At 38.2% G+C, this 16,197-nt stretch overlaps 1 protein-coding gene across 4 annotated transcripts in view; it reads left to right on the top strand.

Annotated features, from left to right (window-relative positions):
• Positions 1-16,197, top strand: part of KANSL1 (KAT8 regulatory NSL complex subunit 1) — a 172,826-nt gene that overhangs the window by 37,248 nt on the left and 119,381 nt on the right. For all 4 annotated transcript variants that reach the window (XM_046675107.1, XM_046675108.1, XM_046675106.1 and 1 more), the window contains one exon: positions 4,306-5,677. In XM_046675107.1, the coding sequence (XP_046531063.1) occupies positions 4,389-5,677 (1,289 nt within the window). In that variant the 5' untranslated portion in view covers positions 4,306-4,388. The remainder of the gene's footprint in view (positions 1-4,305; positions 5,678-16,197) is intronic.

The raw sequence follows: 16,197 nt of genomic DNA, 5'->3' as shown, positions 1-16,197 counted from the left end.
CAGTCTTTTGGTATGTGCTTTCTTTTTCCTGTGTGCATGAGTCCTCAAGTAGAGTGAATGTTTTAGAGAATTATTTGCTTTATATTTTTCCTTATATATATTTTCCTTTTCTTGATAAGAAGTCTTATCAAAATTTATTCGTTTTATATTTGCTTTTTGTCTATAGGTTGTAATAATAGTGCAAATACTGGGTGTTTGTGCCAGGCACTAAGCTAAGTAATTCAATTTTATTTAATCAACACGGTAGCCTTGTTAGGTAGGCTCTGTTATTTGCAGATGTGAGGAAATTGGGGCAACAGAATAGTTAAATACTTTAAATGAGAGTAGAGCCTAGGATATGACCTGCTCCCCTTATCTGTGAGTGCCTTTGGGGGTAATACTGAATCTCAGCATAGCATTATTTCAAGTCCACAAAGGGAGAAGGCTGTCAGTTTCAATCTTTTGTTTAACAATAGTGTTGTTTTGGTATAAAAAGATAAAGACAGGAGTTAGGAACGGAATTTTTTCTGAAGAGGTCGCTTTTTCCCCTTGTCACCTTTTTCTGCTCCCTACTTATTTAAGTTAACTGTTCTGCAGTGTATCCTCTGGGCATATTGAGACCAAGGAGAGAGTGTGTAAACAAAATAAACTCTTGCCTTTGAGATGTATGTGATGTTGCATTCACAGATGTACTTTCAGAGAGTCAGAGAAATCTTCTTGAAAGAGATGGGACTTGAGCCAGCAGATTTTTCTTTAAGTTGTGAACTTTAAAGAATTGAATGATTCTAAAATAACTTTGGAATGTTTACTGCTTAGGTGTGGTGTGATGTTAATTATGAATCCCTTTTTATGTGTGCTGGCTGAGCCTGGGTTTTCCAGAGTAAGTTTTGTATAAGCTGTGTAGCATCTGTGTCCTTGCCTGGGTCTCCAGAGAGAGGCTGTTTCCTGCCACTGCTGAGACCTAACTGCAGTGCTCTTGGGTAGAGGCTACAACTACTCTTCTTACATGTTGTATTAATCATCTGGCTCTGACAATAGGCCTCCCTGGATTGCTAGTGTCAACTGTGTACTGATATCAATTCAAAAGAAGAGGAGATTGAATTGATGGAAAAGATCTGAGTGATTTTTTTTTTTTATGGGAGAAAACGCTTGTGAATTATAAAACTGACTCAAGGTACTTTCAACAAATAACTTAGGTTGGTTCATCTGTCAATTGGTTTGTGACACAACTGTTTATACTATACTAGGAGTTATTACTAAATTTTAAATCAGAAATAGGAAAAGTGGACATAGAACAGTTTGTGTCACACAGGATGCCATATGCCAGAAAGTCCATAAGGATAAAACTTGTCAGCCCCAGAAGATCTAGTTATTTCATAGGATTTTCTTTAAAATACAATCTTAGAACAAGAAATTTTTGGCAGTTATATAGACAGTAAACAAATTTGTCCTGTAAGTGTATTGGTATTTGTATGGATGTTTTGTCATTTACTTAAATATTTTGATATCATTGATTTGAATTGTCATAGAATAAAGAATCTTAGTGTAGTCCTATAGGGCTTACCATGTTGGTATTGATCTAAAGATAAAAATGTTTGACCAAATTGGAAATTGCTCTCCTTTTTTTAAGGGGGGAAGATGTTGCTTTAATTAGTGATTCGCAAACATTTTGGTCTCAAGGCCCCTTTTCACTCTTAGAAAATGTTGAGAACCATGAAGAGCTTTTATGGGTTATTATCAATAGTTGATGTATTAGAAACTTCAAGAAATTTTCAAGAGTTATTTGCTAATTCATTTTTAAAATAACAAACTTGTTATATATTATGAAAAAAAGCTTTTTACCAGAACAAAAAAATTTAGTGAGTGGCATTGTTTTACATTTTTGCAAATCTTTCTGATGTCTGGCTTAATAAAAAAGAGCTGAGTTCTCATATCTGCTTCTGCGTTCTATTCTGATACGTTGTTTTGGTTGAAGTGTGTAAAGAAAAGCTGGCCTCAGACAGATATGTAGTTGGAAAAGAGAAAAGTATTTTAATAGCCCTTTCAGATAAGTGTTGATATTCTTTGACAATACGAGTAGTAGTTTCATAGAGGTTAGTTCCAATGTGGAATCTGATACCATATTAATGAACTTTTTGTACTCTATTCCGTTAAAATCCATTGGTCTACATCTTGCACTTGCTTTTACCCATGCATGAGTTTCTAACGTGCATTGGTCATTCACTGAGTTATGCAGATCTTCCAAATGTTGACCCATTTAATTATATGGTATCAAAAATTCATTAGTATCAACAGTAATCTATTTAATCAGAAATGGCTTTTTTTTTTTAAAGATTGGCACCTGAGCTAACATTCATTGCCACTCATTTTCTCTCTCTTCTTCTCCCCAAAGCCACCCCAGTACATAGTTGTATATTCTAGTTGTGATAGTTGTGAGTGAGAAATGGCATTTTAAGTATTGGGAAAATATTCAAGTTCATGGTGGTGGATGCATGTTTTCAAAATAGTTATTTTTTTCTTGAAAACTCAGATTTTATGCTTGGCAGCAGACATTGTCAGTGGTTTTCCTTGAAGTGACAGGTTTACTTTATTCATTTTTGAGAATATGTCTGCTAACTTAAGTCTGAATAACAGTAGTTTGTCATTCGTTCTGCCGAGTAAAAATAATATTCCATGAGAAAAGTTTCTAGTTCACCTTGCAGCCCAGTCGTACAAGTGCTTTTACTCAGACTTCTTAAAACAGCTAAACGTCTTTGTGCGTACTTTGCCTTCCATCACACAGACTATTTTAAAAACGTGTACTCGAGTGGAGATTTAATAAAATTCAAAATTTTTGTAGTTTCATGAAGGATATTGTTAAGTGGAACTGACTGACTTTTTTTTTAACCTGTAAATAAGTAGAGAATACAATCACCAGTGACTGTTAGTACAGTTTGGTGCCTCTGCCTTGATTTGTGCTAAGGTCCCAGCAATTTTGTTCAGCCTTGTTTTTGCATCCTCACTGCCAATGTCAACACAGTGAAAAAAGGCAAATAATGTTTTAGTGTTACTATGAAAATAACTTTGATCCTGTGGACCCCTGAAATGGTTTTTGAGCTCCCAAGAAGTCCACAGACCACACTTGAAGAACAGCTGGCTTAGTTCTTTACATGGATTTCCTTTTGCTCTCAGACCAAGTAAACCAAAGGGGATGAAGAAGAGGCAAATGACTGAGGTTTTTAGCTTGGATTACTAAATGAAAGCAGTGCCATTACCTGAGATGATAAAATGGCATGAGGAGTAAGTGTGTTGCAAGAGGAAAGTGAATTTTGAGTTTCAGGGAGCTTGAGGAACATAGAGGTGGGAATATTGATTAGTGCTGCTCAGCAAGTTTTTTCCCAGTATTAGGAGGCCTCACTGTACTTAGTAGTGGTGGTTGCTAAGGAGGTGAGTTGAGAGAGAAGAGGGCACAAGAAGGGCCCTTGGTGTCAAGGACATCAGGAAAGGAGAATTTCAAGAATGGGGTGGTTAGCACTACCTAACGCTCCAGAGATGTCAAATAGAATGGGGACTGAGACTTGACCATTGGATTTGATGCTAAGATTACTGGTGACCTTTGCCAGAGCAGTAGGCGTAGAAGCCAGGTTATAGAAGAGGGAAGTGCAGAGACTGCTATTTGTACTATTCTTTCAAGAAGTTTTGGGGAAAAGGGAAAAAGAGACACATTGGGCAATTAATTTGAAAGGTGGGTTTTACTGAGGACAGTGAAAGAAAACTGATCAAGCAAACTGGTATTACTGGTGTGATACAGTTAAGCTCGTATGATATGTCTTGCTGAGAAGTGAGAAGCTGCTGAACACTGGATTCTCTGGCCAGAAAAATGCACAGACCTATGACATTTGGCATACAAACTTTTTGGTAGGGATGAGAGAGCGCTCCTTACTAATTGTTTTCTGTGTAATTGCTAAGTGTTTAGTTTGACACATTTGCCTTAAATTCACTAATTTCAAGAAGTTTTAAAGAGATTTTTCTTTTAAATGCAGATGATTTAACTTTAACAATCTGCGGTTCTCTCAGAATGGAACTTCTCTTTTGGCTACTTTCAGTCTATGGTAACAAGCGACAAAAGAGAAGGGTGGAATTCTTTGTCTTGTGCAGGGATTGCCCCCTCCTCCTTCCCCATTTCCTCTTCACAAAGGATATTCTAGTCTCCAGAATGGTTAAGAGTGTTTTCTTTCTGGAGGCAGAGTTTGGGTAACAGCCTCAAGTAGTGTTTGTATTAAAAACATGTGTGTTGTTTTTTAATGTGCTTGTATTTCTAACTTCCTTTTCTTCTTTCTCTTCTAGTCTGTTCTCTGGGGAGGCAGTAAGGGGCCGTGGAGCTGGCCTCGGCACCGGGAGAGGCTGGACTTCCTGTCTCTCTGTGCTGAATGGCTGCGATGGCGCCCGCTCTCACTGACGCAGCAGCTGAAGCACACCATATCCGGTTCAAACTGGCTCCCCCATCCTCCACTTTGTCCCCTGGCAGTGCCGAAAATAACGGCAACGCCAACATCCTTATTGCTGCCAACGGAACCAAAAGAAAAGCCATTGCTGCAGAGGATCCTAGTTTAGACTTCCGAAATAACCCTACCAAGGAAGACTTGGGAAAGCTGCAACCACTGGTGGCATCTTATCTCTGCTCCGATGTGACATCTGTTCCCTCAAAGGAGTCGTTGAAATTGCAAGGAGTCTTCAGCAAGCAGACAGTCCTTAAATCTCACCCTCTTTTATCTCAGTCCTATGAACTCCGAGCTGAGCTGTTGGGGAGACAGCCAGTTTTGGAATTTTCCTTAGAAAATCTTAGAACCATGAATACGAGTGGTCAGACAGCTCTGCCACAAGCACCTGTAAATGGATTGGCTAAGAAATTGACTAAAAGTTCAACACATTCTGATCATGACAATTCCACTCCTCTCCATGGGGGAAAACGAGCTCTCACTTCATCTTCTCTTCAGGGGGGTGAAGTGGTGGCGTCTGAATCTGGGGACTTGAAGGGGGGTATGACCAATTGCACTCTTCCACATAGAAGCCTTGACGTAGAACACACAACTATATTTAGCAATAATAGCACTGCAAACAAATCTTCTGTAAATTCCATGGAACAGCCAGCACTTCAAGGAAGCAGTAGGTTATCACCCGGCACGGACTCCAGTTCTAACTTGGGGGGTGTCAAGTTAGAGGGTAAAAAGTCTCCCTTGTCTTCCATTCTTTTCAGTGCTTTAGATTCTGACACAAGGATAACAGCTTTACTGCGGCGGCAGGCTGATATTGAGAGCCGTGCCCGCAGGTTACAGAAGCGTTTACAGGTTGTGCAAGCCAAGCAAGTGGAGAGGCATATACAGCATCAACTGGGTGGATTTTTAGAGAAAACTTTGAGCAAGCTGCCAAACTTGGAATCCTTGAGGCCCCGGAGCCAGTTGATGCTAACTCGAAAGGCTGAAGCTGCATTGAGAAAAGCTGCCAGTGAGACCACCACTTCAGAGGGACTTAGCAACTTCCTGAAAAGCGATTCGATTTCAGAAGAATTGGAGAGGTTTACAGCCAGTGGTATAGCCAACTTGAGGTGCAGTGAACAAGCATTTGATTCAGATGTCACCGACAGTAGTTCAGGAGGAGAGTCTGATGTTGAAGAGGAAGAACTGACCAGGGCTGATCCTGAGCAGCGCCATGTGCCCCTGTGAGTAGAACCCACACATAATGTCATTCTTGAGAAATGTTGGAACAAGGGAAAAAGACTTGATGAATTCTTATCACGGGGAGAATGGGATTCTTTGTATACAGGTGCCTAAGTTACATTTGTCTTTTCCCTGATTTTAGATAGGTGGGTACATTTACCTGCTAGTAAAGAAATGAGAGCTGTTTCTGGTATAGTGTTGTGTTGCTGTAGGCTAATAGCTGCTAATTTCCTTTTGAAATCTTATTAAGAAAAAATTAGACAACATCTTATTTGTAAAACTGTACCCATACTTCTTTCAGAGTGAATAATTGTTTTCTTTTGAAGCTGTACATAGGATATTTTTGTAAGTTTCTATGGCTTGACTTCAAATTTTGTTACTAGTAAATGGGGACAAAAGTTTAGTTGACCTAGTTAACGTCCCTGGAATTTATAGTTGTTTTTTTTTTTTTGAGGAAGACTAGCCCTGAGCTAACATCTGCTGCCAATCCTCCTTTTTTGCTGAGGAAGACTGGCCCTGAGCTAACATCCGTGCCCATCTTCTTCTACTTTAGACATGGGACGCCTACCACAGCATGGCTTGCCAAGTGGTGCCATGTCTGCACCCAGGATCCGAACCCGTGAACCCCAGGCCGCCGAAGTGGAACGTGCGCACTTAACCACTGCGCCACCAGGCCGGCCCCTATAGTTGCTTTTAATTGAACTTTCAGCAGAGAATGTACCCAGTCTTCAATTTTAACACTTGAGATTTCCTTACATTTTAAGGACTAATAATCAGAAAATGCTTCAGAGTATTTTATAGGTTGCCTTCAAGCACAATCCACTTTCACAACTTGATTGTCTTCCTAAAAGAGCCCATCTTTATCAGATTTAGATTTTATTGTCTCTCAGTTAAATATATTGACACATTTGGGATAAATTCTTACTGGTTTTTTCCCCAAATCTGTTGGTTTGAGGAGAATTCTAAATGAGCCTTGCATGGCACTCCAAATGGCATGGTGGAGCCATAGGTGCTTTCCTCCAGTTTGTCTCTCCTAATCCTGCATTCGGCTCCTTACAGATAAACAAAGCAGTACAGCATATCTCCTTAAGATAAATCAGTCTACGTTTATCTACTTGTAAGTGTTAGGAGAGAGAGAATGATGAGAAGTTGGAGAAGAGGGTCAGGAGAGTTGACTAGTAGATCCTCTTTCGTTTCCTCTTTAGGGGTAGGGATGTTGGAAAGGTTGGATTACTGGTAAAGGCTGAAATAGGTGGATATGTTTGAATAATTGGTTTTTCCTTGTCTACAGTAAAAAGTGGCTAAGATTTTTACTGAAGACGTTGAGACAGCTATGCTTTTAAACTTAAGTAAATTTCCTTTTTTTTTTTTTGGTTTTGTTTATGTTATCCACGTGGATAACACTCTATCTGAAACATAAATTTTGGTTTGTGTTTCTATTTTGAGAGAAAAAGTCTGGATAATTTTGCTGAATTTCTTCCTTGTAGACCTAGTTCCATTACCATTTGTTAGTTTACTGTGTACTCAAGAGTCCCACTTCTGTATTCAGATCTAAAGCAAATATATTTCAGAGGCTTGCTACTGCTGTAACATAGTTACCTTTAGTTAAATGGATTAATAGCTTAAATCAGCCTGCCGATATTTGTGGCATTATGCCCACTGACTTTGCTGCATAAACCACTGCTTCAAAAAAAATCTTGGTTGGGGCCGGTCTGGTGGTGTGGTGGTTAAGTTTGTGCTCTGCTTCGGCAGCGTGGGGTTCACTGGTTCGGATCCTGGCCTTGGACCTACGTAACCTCTCATCAAACCATGCTGTGGGTGCATACCACATAGAAGAACTAGAGAAGTCCTTACAACTATGATATACAGCTATGTACTGGGACTTTTGGGAGAAAAAAAATGTTGGGGTTGGGGTGAGATTGGCAACAGATGTTAGCTCGGGGCCAATCCTCCTCACCAAAAAGCATACCTTAAAAAAACCAAGCAAATTACATCTCATTTGGGAAAAAAAAAATCTCGGTTAACGTTGAATATTTTGTGTTTAGGAGTAATTTCACATAACAAATAACTGTAATTGAAGCATTTTATTTTGTGTACCTTGTCTATTTGAGAAAAAGAACATCTAGAATCTGTAAGTTTCTTGTTTTCAGGGTACATTGTATTGAAAACATTTCTAAGTTTTGGTAATGTTGTGGGTAACTGTTGCAATTCAGTGAAATCAGAATATCTAAGAGAACTGTTCTTATTCTGTGGGATAATTAGTGATTCGCAAAGACCTCTTAGTCCATTCACTCATTACTTAGTTGTGGGCATTCTTCTCACATAACAGTTTGTTGATCGCAAGGGTGTGAAGTATTAAGGACAGGTAAGGGATCATTTTAGGAAACTTTCTGGGATCAGTTGAGTCCTCTTACAATTAAGTCAGCTAAATAATGCTTTAAGAAGTTGAATTTCCATGCATCAGATCATATTAAAGTAAGGAAAATTTTGGCACTAACAGTACTGTCAAGTAAAAATATACTTTTTGCTCCTTAGGATATAACTGAATTTAATTAAGTTAAAACCACCAATAAGGCATAAATACTTCTTGTTGAGCAAGGTCACCAGATTGACTCCTAAGACTGATATCTTAGCCAGGTATTTGTTGACTGACTATTTTAAAGGTTTTCAACAGTTGGCCAGACAGTGATATTGGAGGCATTGCTTTGATTAAAAAAGAAACAAAAAGGGAAGTTGTTCTTTGGAGGCTGTGAAGCCCTTTCTTTGTAATTTAATAGTCCCTCCCAGATCTCATAATCACATTTATAATTCTTCAGTCCTAGAATAAGAAGTTAGTTAAGTCTTCAGGAGCTTGAGCCAGCTGATGAATTTTAACTTTCTTCTTCCTTCGAGTAGCCTAATATTTCACTCCTTTGCTGAAGTACTTCTGCCAGAGATAAACTTGCTAGATTTAGTCTAGGCAGCCTTGGTGAAAATATTAGGTAGAGGAGAGTTGAAATGAATTGTTTTTAAATGATGTTGCTTAAATTACAAGTGAATGGTTCTGTGAAAATTACAAGCTTTCATCAAGAATTCCTTTGTTTTTCTTTTTTCTAGCAGTAGCAGAGTGATTGATTTTTACGTTGTTGAATTTTTGGCAAATTCTACGTTTATCGTTGTATTATACTTTATAGTTAGTAAATTCTATATTGCTAGATGAGGCATATTAAAGAAGTGTTCTTTTTTTCTTAATTTTTTAATTGATTTTATGTTTAGTTTAAAACTGTTACATCTTTTCATTTTAAACTCTTTTTGGAAGATCTTCCTCAAATGTCTTATATATCTTCCTGTCTTGGTACGCGTATCTGCTTCTTTGGAAATTCTACATCATACTGGGTTTGACCTGTATTAAGTGTTTAGTAACATCACTTGACAAAGCAGGAATTTAAACCTCTCCTTGATCAAGGGACTAGCAAGAAGGCTGTATGTTTCAATAAATACCTTACTGTTTAATTCTTAATTGTAGAAGTAGAAATAAAAGCATTTAGTTATCAGCTCATATGTATGTAATATACAACTGTTGAGTGTGTGCTTGTGTGTGTACTTCTGTGTACACACTCTTTTTCTCACTTTAGTTTTTCTTTGTGTTCCTTCTCTTTTTCCCTCTAAGAGTTTTGTTATGCTATTTTGTTAATGGATTCCTGGACCCATATCTCATTTTGCTAAATTTGGTTTTCATTTTCTTGGCCCTTGTGGCTTATAATCTTCTATAGTAAGTACTTGCTGTTAAGAAAATAATTTTTTCCATTTATTCTGTTAAATGTTAATGTTCTTAGATCAGCAACCTTCTGGGTACCTGGACATTATGTACGGCTGTCTTCTCTTTCTTTCTGAACTGTTACTATAGGCTTATCTTGAGGGTCAGTATAAAAGTAATCCCATAAAACATTTCATTGTGACCACTGAGCATACTATATGTTCTTTTATACACTTTAAATATTCTTTGTATTACAGAATGTCTTCTTTATAAGGACCTCAGGGAGAAAGATATGTAACCAAGAATAATTGTATTTTTTCCTAAGCTTTTAGTCTGTTTTTATTACTTGGATGCTATATATTTGTATTGTTCACTTGGTTTCTATTTTCCTGTTGACTTTTGGAAGTTTAGATCGAAGCTTGTAGGGCTTATTGTTACCTTTTTGTAGGCCTCATTCTTGGCTTCATTTTGTTATCCCTGTTCTTGTTTTATTTTCATGTTTTTATTTTTGGTTTAATTTATGCTAACCTATGTTTTATTTATCTGATAGCCTTCTGGAGTCTGTTTCAGATCAAGGTTGGGTTAAAATAAACCAGATGTTCAGTTCTGAAGAAGTTATTTGAATTTTGGGTTGTCTTGATTGCAGTGACTTCCCTTTCCTTCTGGGGAATTTTACCCTCTTGGAGTTGTTAATGAAGACTTTAGGGTGTAATGAATTAATTACTAGTCTGTTTGTAGATTTTGATTTTTAGGTAGTCTGGAATGCTTTGTGTTGTAGCTCCTACTTGAGTTTATTAAATATACACAGATGATGTTGCCAAAGGTGGCAGTCAACTAGATTTGTCCTTATTTTCCTATTCCTTATCCTCTTACAGGTTGATGGAGTGCGAGGAATGTTAGAGGTCTCTCTCTTAAAGCAACCTAAGATCTAACCCTTCTCTGCTATAAACTAGCTGTAGGGCTAATTATGTAACCACTTTTCTAATAAAAATGAGGGAATTGAACTAGATGATCTCTAGGGCTCAAACTACTTTGAATTGTGACTACTCTATCGATTGGCACCTGAGCTAACGTCTGTTGCCAGTCTTTTTTTTCCTCCTCTTCTCCCCAAAGTGCCCCAGTGCATTGTTGTATATTCTAGTTGTAGGTCCTTCTGGTTGTGCTATGTGGGATGCCGCCTCAGCATGGCTTGATGAGCGGTGCCAGGTCCACACCCAGGATCTGAAATGGTGAAACCCTGGGCTGCCAAAGCAGAGTGCGCAAACTTAACTACTTGGCCATGGGGCTGGCCCCTACTCTATCTTTAAATAACATCTATGGAGCTGTTCTCAGCACCATTGTTTTGCATTTGGGGAAGCTGAGGCAAAAAGTCCTTATAAATCACTGGTGTAATTTGAAACGAAACAGTTTTTTTGTGACTTAGAGCTTTGATTCTTTTAGTGCCTTAGGTTTTTATTTTTCTTTCTCATACTCTTTTAAAGTGATTATTGTATTTCTTAGTGTATGGGATACACATATGGGAATAGTTCCCATTGTGTTCTTATAGAAGTTACTTCGGAGCTGAGTAGACTTTTATTTGCTGAACACTTTGATTTAATGCCCCTTATTTATCTGCTAGCCTGCATATAACATCAAGTGGCAGAAATAGGAACTTCTGTATTTTCTCCCTCTTCCCTCCCCTTTTCTTTTTTCTGAGAAGATACGTAAGTAATGAGAATTATTCTTGGTGCTTCTTATGTGATTCTGAAGGAGGGAAGTGAAGCAAGAGGAATTTGGGAGTTACCCATTTGCAGATCTAGTTGCTGCAAATGTTTTCTGTTGTCTTGTGACTGGTGTTTTCATTCTTTGAAGTTGAGTGAAAGTACTCTTTTATGATAATGTTAAAGTGATCATACAGTAAGTACTCATTGAATGAGCAAGTGTGTAAGACACAGTAAATGCTACAGGTGAATTAATTGATTCTCTATTCTCAAGAAGTTTATAGTTTTTATATGGAGTGGAGACATGGTAAGACAAAGGTGAATACTTAGAAGAGTGCCTGGTCCATAGTAATAGAAGGTAAATACTTGTGATACAAATGAAATAGGAAGAGATCACAGATAGTTGATGGAATTGGAAAGAAGCCATATTAGAAATGAACCTTGAAGGGTGGCTAGGATTTTGACAAAGTTTTCTCTCGGTTTTGGCCTATTGAGGTATGTCAGTATAGGTCAAAGGCACAGCATATACAGAGAGGACAGAGGCTAAAAGGGATGGGGCTTTGGTGGGTAAAGTGGGGATATTTTAGAGACCTAATTTATAGGTAAGGGTGATGAATGTAGTGTAAAAAGGGAAGGGGGAAATTCCAGAGATGATGCAGAAGTAGATTTAATGGGACTTAGTAGCAGTGAATGTATGGGGGTGGTGAAAGAGGGATCATCATAGATGACTGAAGTTTCGAGTTTGGGTGACTATAAGAATTCAGTTTACAAAATAACTCTAATAGCTCATGAAGGTCTGGGTTTTCTGCCAGTATCTTCAAAATGAAGGTTTCTGTATTCCTTTTAAGTCCCAGCAAGTGGTAAGAATCAGGAAATGGGCTTCCAAGCAATCCTGTATAAACAGACGGAAGGAGTTGACCTATACAGAGAGGCCTCAAAGTCTTACATTGGTGACTTTGATTAATTCATTTATCAGATGTATTGAGTGCCCACTATGTGTGGAAGTGCTAGATCCCAGGGATATATAGTGGTAAGAGAGACATAATCCCTGCCCTGCCCTCATGGGTAATATAGGTTAGAAACAGAGATTAATTATTTAAGCAAGTAATCACATAGTTAATGATGTATTTACAGTGGTTGTGGGTGCCACAAAAGTGAAGTTCAGAGTGCTTTGAGGGTGCATATGAGGAACATCTCATTAAGATGGGTGGGGATGTTATAGCGAGTATCCTGAAGAAGTAACATGGAAGCTGAGACCTGAATGATGAAAAGCAGTTGATGGTGAAGAAGGGGAGGATGTTACAGATGGAGGAAACACCATGTGGTAAGGCCTTGGGAATGGGAGGTGCTTGATCGTTTCAAGAACAGAGCAAAGTGTAAGGAGAGTGTTGAGAAGGGAGGCCAGAGAGGTAGCCAGAGGCTAGATCATAACAGGTGACCTTGTAGGGCATCTCAGGTTTAAAATTATTGTGAATCCATTGACAGGGTCTGGATATTATTGAGGGTTTTAAAAATTTTTTATTTATGTTTTTTGTGAGGAAGATTGGCCCTGAGGTAACACCTGTTGCCAATCTTCTTTTTGCTTGAGGAAGATTGTCGCTGAGCTAATCTATGCCAATCTTCCTCTATTTTATGTGGGATGCTGCCACAGCATGGCTTGAAGAGCAGTGCTGGGTCTGCACCTGGGATCCGAACCTGTGAACTCTGGGCTGCCAAAGCGCAGTGTGCAAACTTAGCCACTACACCACCGGCTGGCCCCCATTGGTTTTTTTTTTAAGATCCCTCTTACTGTGTGAAGAGTGGAGTGGATGTGGACTTGGGAGACTGGTTAGGCTGTTGTAGTAAGCAAGATAAGAGAGAACGGTGGACTCAGCCTTTGACAGGGAAGAATGAGAGAATTGAATATTGGAAGTGCGGTGATTAGAACTTGTGACTGATTGGATGTGGTGAGTGGACGTTGAGAGACAGGGAAGAAGTATTATGGGTGATTCACAGATTTTGGCAGAATTGGATGGATATGTTGAGATGGAGAAGGAGCAGGTGGGGGAGGTTATTGAATGCACTGGGCATTCACTAATTTTCCTTTAACATTTTTGGCTGTTGGTTATACCCAGAGGTTTCAGTGTTATTTGCAGAGCACCCTATTAGATTCCATCAGCATGATAAAATAAATTGTTTTACTAGAAAAGGAAAAGCTTGGGACCACATTTATTTCAAATAAATAGTACTTTAGTTTCTCTAACCTCTTCCTAAAGGAAGACCAGAATGGACTAGATTATTTTGTGAGTGAGGCAGAAATTCATGCCTAACGTCATGTCCTTTCATGTCTTCCAGTTCATTGTCTTTTTCTTATTTCCCACTGTGTATCTCGGAAAACTGTGCTCATGTATTCATTGTAAAGAGAGCATTGAGTTTCTGTAAATTTGAACCAGTATAAGGGGATCAGTATATAATATAATGAGTAAATCTTACTAATTTTGATTCCCATTAAGTAAGGCTTTGTGGCAACTTTAACCTATCTGTTTGATTTTATGTTTGTATAATTATGAAGAAAAGTTTTTGCACCAAAGTGGTAAACAAAATTGCTTTGAAATCAATCTCAATTGATTAAAGTATCTGGAGAGTCTATTCCTCAAACAGAATATACTGAAAAGTTGTTAAATTGTAAATTTGTGGGTTGCTCTGGCAACCTATTTAGTAGCATTGTAGCAGCTATATAGATATATTCAGAACTCAGATAAGAGGACTTGTGGAGAAAATTATTTTGGGAGGAAAGTGGAGATTGAGGAATGGTAACTAGGAAGAGGGGTTATATTCTATTTTAAATCGTTTTCTTATAAGTTGTTTTAGTTTTGCTTAAAAGAATAAGGGGCATGAGCCAGGGAGTTGAATGATAATTGTATATGTATAGTGGCCATTTTCTTGCTCGCTCTTTATTCCCTGTTTCCTATTTGTTCTTCTAGTACTTGAGGGATGCATCCTGGGAAGATAGAAACTGAGGGAGACAGAGCTGAGGACCGTTGGGATTAAATTAACCTGAAACCTGGGAGATCACAGAGCTGCAGGACGATTTTGACCGAACTGGTTTGGTTGAGCTAGGAAACAACATTTTTAACCAACTTTGCCTAATCAGACAACAGAGTTGAGACATGTTGATAGGAAAAAAATAATAGCCTACATTTGTTGAATGTTTTGAGGTTGGTAGTGCTTTACATGCATTAATTTATTTAATCCTCACAGTACAGTGAGGCAAATATTATCTTGGTTTTGCAGAGTTGGCCTCAGGAATGAAAAGTTTAAGTAACTTGCTTAATGTCACACAGCTAATAAGAAATCTGGGCTGTTTACCCACAGCCTGGGTATAAACACTAGCTAGCTCAGTGGAAACAGTGTCAAATTGACTTGGTTGATGAAAAAAGATCTATGAAACATTATGTAAAATATGGCATTTAACTTTATATGAAAGAGACATTATAGTAATACAAAGTAGTTGAGGAAAAGTATAATGGTCTGTAACTTAAACAAATTATACCTTTAGCCTGCAAAACCCTGTTACTCATTTCTTTTGTGAAATAGAAGTCGGATGGGTTGAGGACCATTTCAATAGGGCAGACATAGCATCTAGGAAATGTGACGGGACTGATTTTTAGAAAGGAGAAGGAAACAAGGGAATTAATGTGTGTTGATCACACCTTCTATATATATTAGGTGGTTTACATTTAGTATCCTTATTCTTTAAAATATTCATGTGATGAAGGTGATAGCCTCATTTTGTAGTTGAGACCCAAGACTGTAGATACATTAAATAATTTGCTTGAGGTCATGGTGAATATAAAAGCTAGTTCTTTCTACTATTTTTCTCCTGAACTGATTGGGAGGGAGCAGAAGGAAGATTCTATTTCAAGAAATGGAGCAACCTGAAGGCGCATAGCTCTTTAACACCTCTCTGACGGCACAGTACACTGATGGGCGTAGCATTGACCGTGAGGGATGATGTTAAATAGTTTTCTTTTACTGTAATAAATAATCCAGAGAAGTGACCTGTTTCATATTCCCCCGCCCCATCAAATGGGTAAAATAAACATTTCTGACATTCTAAAGGGGTGATTTATATTTTAATTTATGTGGAAAAATCCTCTTATTTCCCCAGTTGGTGGAAAAAGAAATCTTTTATGATATGAAAGTATTTTATGTTCTTTCTCCTTTAGCTTTCCGTTGTGCTTACAGCTGATATATGAATTGTAACTGTGTACTTAGAATTTATTAAAGTATTTTCCCCCAAGAAACCTCTTCTGGTAAATCTGGTTACTATAAGAACTGGAAAGGCATGCAATAGAAATTGAATATCCTGATTTGTTTCCCACCCGCTTACATGAATTTGTGTCATTTCAGTGCCTGAATATGGAATTTGTGGTTAACATTTGATATCTTATTTTTATTGATTTGATATTCACCAGAAAATCTGAAGGATTGAACTGGGGGTTATTATTTTGCTTAGCGTTTGTGGGATTAGTACTAAAGAGGGAGCAGTGTAGTAGAAAGAGTTCTGGAGTACTATTGAGAATTGTTACTTTTAGTTTTTTCTTTTAGTCTTCCTAGGCTTAAATTCCTCCCTTATAAAATCTGGATTGTACCTTTTTGAAAGATGATGTCTCTTGTTTTGTAATGAGGAGACCCAGGCTGGGATGGCAAAGGCTTTTCTCGCTGTTAGGCCTACTGTCTGTTTTGCTGAGGGATGCTGAGTGGCCAGGTGACCCCCCATGTAGCTCCCACTGCCTGCATTTCCATAGGGGACCCTCAGCCTGGGTCCTATCAGGGAATCAGCGGCAGAGCTGCGGCAGTCTGCTCACTTGTTCTCTCATGAGGCACCCTGGTGCCTGCATGTGCCTGTAGTAACTGTTTTATTTTTGATTGTGTTCCACTTACAGCAATGAAGAAAGTGAGGTTACAAACTATGAATCCTGAGGATTTTGAGTAGTGAGAGAGTAAAGACAAAGGCTTTTACCAGATGGATATCCTGAGTATTTCGCTTAAAAAAGCTGTTGTTGGAGTGTTATGCTTTGGAAGTAAATATCTCTGATGGAAA

This window comes from Equus quagga, chromosome 11, assembly GCF_021613505.1.
Source record: "Equus quagga isolate Etosha38 chromosome 11, UCLA_HA_Equagga_1.0, whole genome shotgun sequence".
Classification (NCBI taxonomy): domain Eukaryota; kingdom Metazoa; phylum Chordata; class Mammalia; order Perissodactyla; family Equidae; genus Equus; species Equus quagga.
Note: the sequence above shows the minus strand (reverse complement) of the source record. Positions and strands in the feature narration are given on the sequence as shown.